Here is a 13,074-nt window from a genome sequence, read left to right as displayed (position 1 = left end):
TATCTACAGGACACCTCATGAAAAATTCACTGACTTGTTTACCTGACCAGTTTACTGTACATCTAGTTCACTCAATGGACCTGACTTGCAGATTGTTCTTCAGGTTTAGTCCTCTGCTGTTGGAGACAGTAAATGTATGAAATCTTTAGTGGTTTGTCCCCTCTTCCTTCTTTTTCCTCTGTCTTTCTCCCTCTCTTTTTTTATTTTAAATAATGAATGTCCCGTGTAAGAGAATCTGAGCTTGGGAAAGACTGAGATCATTGAAAGGGATCCTGAGCATTGTGGGTAAAGTTTCAAGTTTCGAGCAAGTTTTAAGCACCGGTCAGGTCGGCAGACGAAAAGTAACAATTTTTAGAGAAAGGGTTTTACAGATGTCATCTTTTCCTGTAAGCCTCATGTACGATGTAAGAGTTTTTTAAAGGTCTTTTATGCTTACAAAAGCTGCATTTATATGATCAAAATACGGTGAAAACAGTAATGTTGTGAATATTATTACAATTTAAAATGGAAAAAATCTATTTGAATTGTAATGTAGGCTGTTTCTGTAATGAGGAGTCAAAAGTTAGTGTCTTTTTAATGATCATTGCTGAATAAAAGTTTTTTTTTTCCTACTGACCCCAAACATGTGAACAGTATTGTATTGTAGTGGGTTTCATTGCCCTGTTAAAAACTGTTCTGTCAGGAAGTTATATAGTTATTTAGTACTTTGTAATGACAGACAGAGCAGAGGGATTTTAGCAATATCAGGCTTTTTTACAAATGGGCAGAGATGATCATAAAAACCAGGAGCACTCTCCTTACTTCCTGAAATTGATCATGGGATGGGCGGCTACTCTGTAAGTGGCTCTCTTTTCCACTTCCTCTCACCTGTCCCTGACCCTCTTCACAGTGCAGCGTGAACACTGAAAACGCATTAAACAAACCCAGTGATTTATCACAGGCTGACCTATGGTGACACTCAGGCTCTCCCACACCTAAGGGAAGATTGATGGGACCACCAACATAAAGCCTTTGAAGTTGTGCCCTTTCAGTGTCCTTTCTCTGATTTCCCCTCTTTCTTTGGTTTTTATTTGCAGTGGGATGTGAAAAGGTGTCTGGACACTGCATTCTACTCCTGAACAGTGCTGTGGACACTATTGGAAGATCACAAGTGAGTCCAACAGGTGGTCACTTATAACCAACCAAAGTAACAAGTATATTCTATATACTCATAAGTGTATTCTGTGCATTTTGAACATGTAGAATCATGTAGAATGGTTGAATCTTTTGGGACCTGAAGGATTTTTCTGAAGAGCAGTGGGCAGTTTAACTGTTCAGGACAAACAAGGGACTTATGAACTACTATCACTAAACAAAAAAACACAGCTGTGGACCATTCATGTAACAACTCAGTATTAAAAATCAATGGGATGTAAACTTTTGAACGGGGTCATTTTATAAATTCAACTGGTAAAATAATTAGGATTTTACAGATTCTGAAAGGGGGGCAGGGGCGGAGTGGCAATCGGGGCGACCGGGACTTTTCCCGGTCGGCCGGCCGAAGGATTTACACAGCGGATCACAAATTGAGCGGGCGAGAGGCGAACGCGACCGGCCTGAGCTTATTAGAATCATTGACGTTACTAAATTCTCCTCGAATAGCGGCCAAATACTCCCACATACTCCCCCCTAAATGTCCAACCAATATTTATATCAGTTGCATGTCCTTGCACGATGCTTGAGATTTCCATCCAATGACAAAGCTCTTTCTAGAATGCTCTTAGTTCTATAGTTCCTTACAGGCCCGGCTCCACGGCCACCCAAACAGAAGCTTGGCCCACCCGACCCGAGCCCCACACTACATAGCCATTCACAAAATTGGCGCGATATTTAGTTGAGCTCCATATTTTTTTCTTATCGGCGCACCCGCTGTTTACTTTTACTTTCGATTTTGCGATAACGCACACTCTGTGTAAAGGAAGCAGCACATCTTATAATAGATATTTGTCAGTGAGTACAAGATTTCAGCAAATCCTCCAGTCTATTTTTGTCATCTCTCATTTCTTTCGACCTGTGATCAGTCATGTACACTGAGTCCGATTTTCGTATGCGTTTTTTTTTTTTCTTTCTCATATTCGCCATTCTTATCAAAATGCTTAGCCTATTATGGATGCGAAAATGCAGAAAATCAAACACGATCCGAATTTTTTTATGACGGACGAAAGTTTCAGAGGCAGTGTGTGCAATGACATTAACTCCAGCAGCTCGTGTTGGATGCAGGGTTGTCAAGTCCGCGTTTTTCCCCACAGAATTGGTCCATGGGTTGATTTCCCCCAGTTATTTAAAGGTTTTAAATATTTCAGAAATTAAATTTCAACAAAATGCCTGTATTTAAATATTTTGCGTTCTACCTATGATAAAACAGTGCTGGATGTTAGGTTTTGTGAAGACTACTGGTAGGAAGCCTTTGATCTGTGCTTATGACCAATGTGCACAACTGTAAAATGTGTATTTTAGATATGGAAATGAAGTATATAAGTTTTGATATTTGGGATATGGTCAGTGCGCTGTTTTAGGTTGTTCTTGACTGGCAATTGGGCTAGTTATGTCAAATAGACCTGATAACCCTGTTGTCAGATTATTTCAGTTAAGAATTGTAGCTTACATTTTCCAACTAATTATAGTAATAGTAAATTATTTTTATTTCTATAAAAATGCAAAATGACAGTGAAGGTGCTGCAGCGGTGGTCGAGTAATGTAATCAGCAGGGCCGGTGCGGCCAGAATTTTCCCGGTGGATTTTAGTGCCCCACTCCGCCCCTGAAGGGGGGTGTAAATTGGGGTTGTGTAATAAATTGTAATCAAAATCAAGGTAATTAAGGTTATGCTTTAATCATACAATACTACATGAAAGAATATATGTAGAATAACTGTTTCATAAAGGTTGTTTCTTCATATTCGTTGGTTATGTTGGTTTGTTTTGTGAATACCAATGAAGGGATTAATATGAGACCAGAAGGAAGAAAAGAAGAAAATGAGCTTTTGAAATGAGAGATCTCATTAAAAGCCTCCCATCTCTCTCTGTTTCTTATTTTCACTCCATTTTCTCTCACACCTCCAAGATTTTCCGTTTTTATGATGACAGCTGGATATTATGTGGTTTCTGACCATCCATATGTGTCTTTGTTTACACCTTTCAATATCTGTAGGCAAATCTACTCTTCCCTCACCATATGTGTTGCTCTCATTTCTGTCCACTATACATTAGTCTCCCTGCTGTGACGTCAAAATGGGCCAGCTTTACATTTGATATTGGTAATTATGTTGAGAGTGGAGGTGAATGCACTATAACCATATCAGCAATGGAGAAAAAGCTCTTCAGTTCTGCCCTTTGAGACCCAGAGCGGTGGATTCAAGTTATTTTCCATTTACAGAGTTTACTTCGTGCTCCACTACCAGAATGATTTCCATCCATAGAAACACAAAGACTGCGGTAAAAGTCAATCAGAGCAAGAAGGACTCCCATTAGTATCATTGGTTGTGCTGTAATAATAACATATTTGAAAAAACTATGGGGTAATGATACCAGCATCAAACCTGATGGGAAAGCAACATTTATTTGCTCAGACAGAATTTAATGTAATCATATAGTGCTTATAGCCTGGTCTGTGTAGAGTGATTAATGAAACTGGAGATCAAATGTTACTTTTTCTTTTTCTTAGTCTGAATTCTAAGAAAATAGGTCAAAATTGTGTGGAAAAAAAGTCAATTCACAATTGTGAGTTTATATGTAACGGTTCTGAGAAAAAGTCAGAATTGCAAGATGTAAACTCGCAATTACAAGAAAAAAGTCAGAATTGAACGTTCATATCAATAAATTAAATTCTGACTTTATAATTTGCAGTTGTGAGTTTATATTTCACAATTCTGAGAAAAAAGTCAGTATTGCATGAAAAAAGTCAGAATTGCCAGATATAAACTCGCAATTGCAAGAAAAAGGTCAGAATTGTGAGAAATAAACACATTTGCAAGAAAAAAGTCAGAATTGCGAGTTCATATCTTGCAATTCTGATATTATAATTCACAATTGTGAATTTATATTTCACAATTCTGAGAAAAAAGTCAGAATTCCAAGACACAAACTCGCAATTGCAATAAAAAAAAGTCTGAAGTGCAAGATACAAACTTGCATTTGCAAGAAAAAAAAGTCAAAATTGCGAGATACAAACTCGCGTTTGCAAGAAAAAAATCTGAATTGCAAGTTTGTATCAGAATTATGACTTTATAACTTGCAATTGTGAGTTTATATTTAACAATTCTGAGAAAAAAGTCAGAATTGTGAGATATAAACTTGCAATTGCAAGAAACAGGTCAGAATCGCAAGATATAAACTTGCATTTGTGAGAAAAAATCTCGTATTTTTGTAGTGCATGTTTGTAGTGTACATTTTTCAAGTGCTTATTTCAATACACATATTACTCATGCGCATATTTCTAGATGCATCTCTTTTATGATGCCACATGTCCTCATCCACTTTCATTATATGGAATGGACAGGATGTTCTTCAGAAAGTCACACTATGCGTTCCATAGAGCAGTGGTTCTCAATCCTGGTCCTGGGGGACCCCTGCTCTGCACATTTTGCATGTCTCTCTTATTTAACACACCTGATTGAGATCTTCAGCTTGTTAGTTCAGTTCATGGATCTCTCTTCTAATGAGCTGATCTCAATCAGGTGTGTTAAATAAGAGAGACATGCAAAATGTGCAGAGCAGGGGTCCCCCAGGACCAGGATTGAGAACCACTGCCATAGAGTAAAGAAGTTTGTTTCGGCATGAGGGTGAGTAAATAATGACTTTTTCTTTTTCAGATGAACCGTTTCTTTAACAGGTGTGTATGTGGTTGGGTGTGTGAGATTAAAAGCAAAGGAGGCGAGAACGGCCCATGATGAAAGGAGAATAGGGAGGCTGGCCGATTCTGACCTGTATTTGATTAGGAAGAATGCCGAAAGCTTGCTGCAGAGTTCTGTACCCTAGAGGTGTGCGTGTGTCTTTCTGTCTGTATCAGCATTTTAATTTGCCCGCTATGCTCCGGAGTGTACCTCACATACAAGGCATTATCATTTATTGTCATCCTAAACACGTTTCACAACACAGCTATATTACATCAGCTAATCATAGCTGAGATGTTTCGAAATGTTTACCAAGGCTCCCTTTATGCTCACATAATTAAGAGGCTTTTTTTTTTTTATGCGGCACTAGTGTATACTAGCATTTTAATCAGAAAATGGTCAATGTTTCTTTGCTCCGAATAAATATTTTTTTCTTAATGAGAGGATCACCCAATTAGCAATTCTGGAATTGGTTCTGTAACAGAGGTTTCGAAAATACAATGTGTGATGAGACCCCAAGGCCATTGATAGCTTGAAAAATATGCTTAACATTGAAACATTAGGTTAATATTTAATGAGTTTTTCTGACTTGATAACATGCTTCATCTGTCCTCCATGAAAAATTGATTTTTTTCAATTTTTTAATGTTTATTTCTGTTTACAGAAGGAATAAAGCTTCAGTAATGCCTTTCTTCTTGGTTTTGATTTGGTTTCTGAGACCTCAAACGTACAAAAAGTAGCAATCTCAGTAATAGTCAGCTGCAAATATGGCTTGACCCCAAAAAAATTCTAACAAAAGGTTTCTTAGTGGTTTACAGTAGTATCAGATGTACTTAAAAACATACTAAAAGTTTACCAAAGTTTGACTCCAAGAAAGGCCCCATTTTCAAAATGGCGGCCGTCAGGTCCTTAAAATGACCATTACTCCTTTGTATTCCTCCTAGACCAGTAATACTGGTGCCTGATACATATTTTGGCCATGTAATATTTTAATTAGCATATTTGCATGATAGATACAGGTAAATTATAAAATTAAAATATAAATATATAAATTAAAATGTCATGGAAAAGTTAATTTATTTCAGTAATTCAACTCAAATTGTGAAGTTTGTGTATTAAAGGGGTCATCGGATGCCCATTTTCCACAAGTCCATATGATTCTTTAGGGTCTTAATGAAAAGTCTGTAATATACTTTGGTTAAAAATTCTCAATAGTAGTGTAAAAAAACACCCTTTTACCTTGTCAAAATCAGCTCTGCAAAATATCAGCTCATTTAATCGCATGGGCCCTTTAGATGCAAATGAGCTCTGCTCGCCCCGCCCCTCTCTGCTGAGGGAATAGGAGCTGTAATGTTTACTTTAGCCGCGTTTAGCTGCATTTAGCCGTGTTTATAGGCAAAACTTGCCAACGAGCACATTATTACGATTCACACGAACAGAGACGCATATGTAGATCGGGATCGGCGCTTTCCTTTTAAAAACTAAAGTAACGTTGTCCTCTACCTCTTAAGCAGCTTAGATGTCGGGAGCAAATGACTACTGCTACGTTCATTATTGCATCCAACAACAGAACACCTCAATCACTCAATTAGAGTCTTCCTCTGCACCTAAGTCGACACAATGGTGATCAGAGTCGGACTGTTTCAGCTCGGTGAGGGCGGATCTAAGGTAAGACGTTCATGTCAATCTACCTCTATATCGTGGGAGTGCCCTCTGTTGGTGTTCCATCACAACAAGAAGCTGCGAATGACCCGATTTTAAAAAGGGGATATTACTTTTAAAGATTAAAAAAATACCACTGGGTGGATTTTTATCATTGTAGGGTGGTTGTGTACACAAACTGCCAACACACATTAATATTCAACATGTAAAAGTTAGTTTTGTGTCCGATAACCCCTTTAAATAAATTAATTGCACACAGACTGAAGTAGAATAAGTCTTTGGTTCTTTTAATTGTAATGATTTGGCTAACATTTAACAAAAACCCACCAATTCACTATCTCAACAAATTAGAATATGCTGACTTGCAAATCAGCTAATCAACTCAAAACACTTGCAAAGGTTTTCTGAGTCTTCAAAATGGTCTCTTAGTTTGGTTCACTAAACTACACAATCATGGTGAAGACTGTTGATCTGACAGTTGTCCAGAAGACAATCATTGACACCCTTCACAAGGAGGGTAAGCCACAAACATTCATTGCCAAAGAAGCTGGCTGTTCACAGAGTGCTGTGTCCAAGCATGTTAACAGAAGGTTAAGTGGAAGGGAAAAGTGGGGAAGAAAAAGATGCACAACCAACTCAGAGAACTGCAGCCTTGAGAGGCTTGTGAAGCAAAATCGATTCAAGAATTTGGGTGAACTTCACAAGGAATAGACTAGACTTGCGTCAAGGCATCAAGAGCCACTACACACACAGATGTGTCAAGGAATTTGGCTACAGTTGTCATATTCCTCTTGTTAAGCCACTCCTGAACCACAGACAACATCAGAGGCGTCTTACCTGGGCTAAGGAGAAGAAGAAATGAACTGTTGCTCAGTGGTCCAAAGTCCTCTTTTTCGGATGAGAGCAAGGTCCTAGAGTCTGGAGGAAGGGAGAAGCTCATAGCCCAAGTAGCTTGAAGTCCAGTGTTAAGTTTCCACAATCTGTGATGATTTGGGGTGCAATGTCATCTGCTGGTGTTGGTCCACTGCACCCGTTTACCAAGAAATTTTAGAGCACTTCATGCTTCCTTCTGCTGACCAGCTTTTTAAAGATGCTGATTTCAATTTTCAGCAGGATTTGGCACCTGCCCACACTGCCAAAAGCACCAAAAGTTGGTTAATTGACCATGGTGTTGGTGTGCTTGACTGGCCAGCAAACTCACCAGACCTGAACTCCATAGAGAATCTATTAGGTATTGTCAAGAGGAAAATGAGAAACAAGAGACCAAAAAATGCAGATCAGCTCAAGGCCACTGTCAATGAAACCTGGGCTTCCATACAACCTTGGCAGTGCCACAGACTGATCACCTCCATGCCACGCTGAATTGAGGCAGTATTTAAAGCAAAACAAGTATTGAGTACATATACAGTAAATGGACCTACTTTCCAGAAGGCCAACAATTCACTGAAAAGGTTTTTTTTTATTGGTCTTATAATTTGTTGAGAATTGGTGGGTTTTTGTTAAATGTGAGCCAAATCATCACAATTAAAAGAACCAAAGACTTAAACTACTTCAGTCTGTGTGTAATGAATTTATTAAATACACAAGTTTCACAATTTAAGTTGAATTACTGAAATAAATGAACTTTTCCACAACATTCTAATTTATTGAGATGCAGCTGAAAGTGATTACAAGTACAATTATATATTAAAGCAATTTGAAATAAGTGACCATTTAGAGGGTTCACACACAGGCCTCTGTTAGTTGTTTATGATCAAAGTTATACAACTCCAATTTAAGGAACTTTTGGGTGCAATAACTTTTACAATGAATGTCAAGTCTGTGTTTTAGAAAAAAAAGCTGTATGTGTCCAAAAACACGTACTGAGTAGGAGTTACATGACATAGGCTAAATCGTTTACATCTCTGGTTCACCCCAAACAAAGATAAAACCTTACAGTAATCTCACAACATCATGTATTCCATAAGTATGTAATCATGTCAGTGCAATTTAGACAAGTCCAGCGGATTCATAGACCCAGAAAACATTGGGTTAGACACCAAGATTACTTGGCTAGGTCAAATAATGAAGGAGTTAGGATATTTTAAGGGTTTTCTGCCCATCTTGGACGCCATCTTGAAAATGACACCTTTCTAGTGGTCAAACTTTGGTAAACTTTTAGTATGTTATTAAGGACACCTAATACTACAAAAAACAGCTGAGAAACCTTTTGTTAGAATTTTTTTTAGGGTTAGGTGTTTTTTTTTTCATATATGCAGCCGCCTAGTAAAGCGTGAGGGTTAAAGACCTTGGTTTCTGTTCATATTTGTTGTCAAAGGTGTTTTTTGAAATATGTATCACAGGATTTATTTCAGCAGAGTCCATTACGTTTCTAGTCAGAGGCAGCTGCTCCATATTCAGCAGGCAGGACTGGGGGCACTGATCCTTTCTCTCTTTATGATTAGACTGGCCATTCCTCTTCCATCCTATTTGATCACCGAGGGCTGTACTGTACACTGCTGTCACAAGAGAACATGACTCCGGCCTAGCCATCGGCACATGTTTTTTAAATGAGGTCTGAAGCTTTGTCATGTACTTTAGAGGCCATTCATTAACCTTGTTCTGTTTGTCTTGAACTTCTCTCCGTAGGCTATGGCAGTCTTGTGGCATTCAGAATGGTCTGTATGTAATGACAAAGGAACGCAAACACGGAGATTTTGTGAGCTTATATGCGTGTGGTCACCATTTCCTTCCCTTACCAAACCTACTTCTTCCATGGAAAACAAAGGTCCAAAGCACTTTTTTATAATGGCCCCAAATAAATAAACAAGCAAGCACATGCTCAAGGTCTTCTGAAAGGTACCATATGCAGACATTTTAGCAATATTATATATTTATAATTTATAACTGTATTTATATGCTTTTATAGTATTTATTAAACATTGTTTTCATTTTAATTTACTTTAACTTTTAGTAATTTTTAAATGTTATTTTTGTCATTTTTTTAGATTTTCTTTTTTAACAATTTTATTTCAGCTTATAAAAACATTTTAAGTTTTGTTTTTATTTAGCAATAAAATCAAATGAAATATTCTGCTAAAATAAAAAAATTGTGACTTTTTTTCTCACAATTCTACCTTTTTTCTTGCAACTGCGAGTTTACATCTCACAATTCTGAGATATAAACTCGCAGTTGCGAGTTATGAAGTTAGAGTTGGGATATATAGTCACAACTTTGACTTTTCTTCTTAGAATTACAATATAAACTCGAAATTGTGAGAAAAAAGTCAGAATTGCGAGTTTTTATCTCACAATTCTGATATTTTTCTCACATTCGCAAGTTTATATTTTGCAATTCTGACTTTTCTTCTCAGAATTGCATTATACAAACTCCCAATTCTGCCTTTTTTCTCAGAATCGTGAGATATAAACTTGCAGTTGTAAGTTATAATGTTAGAATTGTGATAAAAAGTCACAACTCTGACTTTTCTTCTCAGAATTGCGATATAAACTTGAGTTTATCTCGCAATTCACACTTTTTTCTTGCATTCACAAGTTTATATCTTGCAATTCTAACTTTTCTTCTCAGAATTGTGATATAAACTCACAATTTTGAGAAAAAAGTCAGAATTGTGAGTTTGTATATCTCAATTCATACTTTTTTCTCACATTCACAAGTTTTTATCTCGCAGTTCTGATATTCTTCTTACATTCGCACAACTCTTGACTTTTCTTCTCAGAATTGCGATGTAAACTCGCAACTGTAAGAAAAAACATTTCAGAATTGCATGTTTTTATCTCGCAATTCATACTTTTTTCTTACATTCACAAGTTTATATCTTGCAATTCTGACTTTTCTTCTCAGAATTGTGAGATAAAAACTTGAAGTTACAAGTTATAAAGATTTTTTTTAGAATTCTAAAAAAAAGTCACAACTCTGACCTTTCCTCTCAGAAATGCGATATAAACTTGAGCTTTTATCTTGCAATTCGTACTTTTTTCTTGCATTCACAAGTTTATATCTTGCAATTCTGACTTTTCTTCTCAGAATTGTGATACAAACTCGCAAGTGTGAGAAAAATATCAGAATTGTGAGTTTTTTTCTCGCAATTCTAATATTTTTCTCACATTCGCAAGTTTATATCTATAGAATTGTGAGATATAAACTCGCAGTTGCAAGTTTTAAAGTTAGAATTGCGAGATATAAAATCACATGAGTTTTCTTCTCAGAATTCTGACATTTTTCTCACATTCGCAAATTTATATCTCGCAATTCTGAGAAAAAAGTCAGAATTGCAAGATATAAACTTTTAATTACGAGTTATAAAGTCCAATTTTGAGGGGAAAATAGACTCACAATTGCATATTAAAAAGTTTATCTCGTAATTCTGAGAAAAAAGTCACATGTGAGACATAAATTTCAATTTCTCTGAATTTTGACTTATTTCTCAGAACTGTACATTTATAACTTGCAATTCTGACTTAATTTCTCAGAATTGTGAGATATAAATGTACAGTTCTGAGAAATTAAGTCAGAATTGCAAGTTATAAACATACAATTCTGAGAAATAAAGTCAAAATTCTGAGAAATAAAAATCTTGTCAGAATTACTGTCAATGTATGTTTACATCAAACATTCTGATACACTTTTTTTTGTTCTATGGAAGAAGATATGATACAGGTTTGGAATGACATGAGAGTGAGTTAACAATGACAAAATCTAATTTTCGCCTGAAGTAACACTTAAGTATCATCACTTAAGGCTTTTTTTTAATGAAAATGATCATACAAAACAACTTCACCAAAAACATCAATCAGCTTATACTTACTCCAGCAGAACCAGCTTTGCTCCTCGTGTTTGATGCTGTGGTGTGCTAACGTACTGTCAATATTCCCGCCGTGTGCAGTGTATCGGCAAAGAAATGAGAAAGAGCTCTATTAACTCAGCTAGCTAACAAATACTTCCTGACAAGAATATTGAATTCTGTTGCTGTGTAATGATTAATTGGACCAGGCAATGTAACAGCCCAGCATGTGTTTGCTTATCAGAGTTAGTTCTCCCCTAAAATTAAAATAGATCATTCCTGCCGGGTTTTAATTATTGAAAATGTATTTTTTCTCCTTTTACTTGCCCCTGGGCATGGAGAGGTGTGAGTAGAGAGGCTGACTGATTCAGTCTATTGGGGGTTTTGTTATGATGCGTGTCAAGGGCTGCTTGCTGTGTAGAAAGAACTTAATTGTAAAACTGGGATCCATTGTAATGAGTTAATGATTCTTTGCAGGAATGGAGATTCAATTTGGATGGCTGTAGGGAGGCCAGATATAGCTGACTTATCCGTCCCAGCATTGCGTGGTCCACAGGCGCCCATATAGCCGCTGGGTGAGTGAGTCGCAACACAAAAATATGAGACTTCATGTACTGTGTATTTTGCTGGAAGCAGTTGTCTCCATGACTGCGCTCACATCCTGTCTTGGTCTATTCTTCATTCTTCGCTAGCATGTAGACAGTTCAGGGCATTTGGGGAATGTTGGGAGGCTCTGATTGGTTTCCTCCTGACTTTAAAGTCAACATGAAATTAATATTTACACTATTATCCTTGCACAATTCATAAGTGCATATTATTTCAAAGAAAAGGGGTGGTATCTAAACAGATGAATGTGAATCTGTCAGTGTTTCTCTATATGTTGTATGTATTAGGGCAGTTCGGAAATGATATGTCCAGTGAGTTTTGCTTAAAGGTTAATACTCAGCTGCGTTTGATAATAATGTACAACCTAAACTATACTTAAGCCTAAACAATCGAGTTAACAAAAGCAAATTTCAGATAAAAAAAAAAAACACAATTTCTGAAGCAACCATGCCATTTTTGCTTAAAGGAGAAGTCCGGTGTGATATTGACCTAAAGTGTAATGAATCATGATACCGAGTGTGAACTTACCTTTCATAGCTCATCTTGGCTTGTCCCCTGCACTCCGAAATCTGGCGCTAGTTAGCCGATGCTAACAACAGATTGTCGTTGAGGGTGCCTCGGGCATCGGACTAGCCATGTAAATAAATCACTGTTTTACACCATTTACGAGGCACAAAGTAGCTCCACACTTCATTGGTAGTCTTCCAAGGGCCCTGACATTTAAAACGAGACATTGAGAACTTTGAAAAAGCACTGGTAGTTTATTTACAAGAAGATTTATACAGACAGTACCTTCAGGAAATTTTTCCGTTCGCCGCCATCTTGAATTTAGTCACGATAAGTCGAGTGAGGAGCAGGAAGGAAACTACACTACTACTTCATAAAACTCAGTAGCTTCATCGTCCGACATCCTTGCAATTGCCAACTGTCTGCACTAACTCCAGTCCAAAAGTAACGTGAGTACGTGACTTATCAGGTTGTAGTTTCCTTCCTGCTCGTCACTCGACTTATCGTGACTAAATTCAAGATGGCGGCGAACGGTAAATTTCCTGAAGGTACTGTCTGTATAAATCTTGTAAATAAACTACCAGTGCTTTTTCAAAGTTCTCAATGTCTCGTTTTACATTGGGATTTTAAGGATAAATCTACAATAG

The 13,074-nt window shown here is 37.0% G+C and overlaps 1 protein-coding gene across 3 annotated transcripts in view; it reads left to right on the top strand.

Annotated features, from left to right (window-relative positions):
* LOC141345615 (solute carrier family 66 member 2) overlaps positions 1 to 11,860 on the top strand; it is an 84,914-nt gene extending 73,054 nt beyond the window's left edge. Inside the window, exons 6-8 of one of the 3 annotated variants that reach the window (XM_073850499.1) lie at positions 1,077 to 1,150; positions 9,159 to 9,228; positions 11,792 to 11,860. In XM_073850499.1, coding sequence (XP_073706600.1) covers positions 1,077 to 1,118 — 42 coding nt within the window. In that variant the 3' untranslated portion in view covers positions 1,119 to 1,150; positions 9,159 to 9,228; positions 11,792 to 11,860. Of the gene's footprint in view, positions 1 to 1,076; positions 1,151 to 9,158; positions 9,229 to 11,791 lie in introns of those variants that run through there. The other 2 variants (XM_073850498.1, XM_073850497.1) reach the window with 2 other exon arrangements.
* Positions 11,861 to 13,074: the final 1,214 nt, after the last annotated feature.

Source organism: Garra rufa, chromosome 11 (assembly GCF_049309525.1).
Source record: "Garra rufa chromosome 11, GarRuf1.0, whole genome shotgun sequence".
Classification (NCBI taxonomy): Eukaryota; Metazoa; Chordata; class Actinopteri; order Cypriniformes; family Cyprinidae; genus Garra; species Garra rufa.
This window is presented reverse-complemented; position numbering and strand designations above follow the sequence as displayed.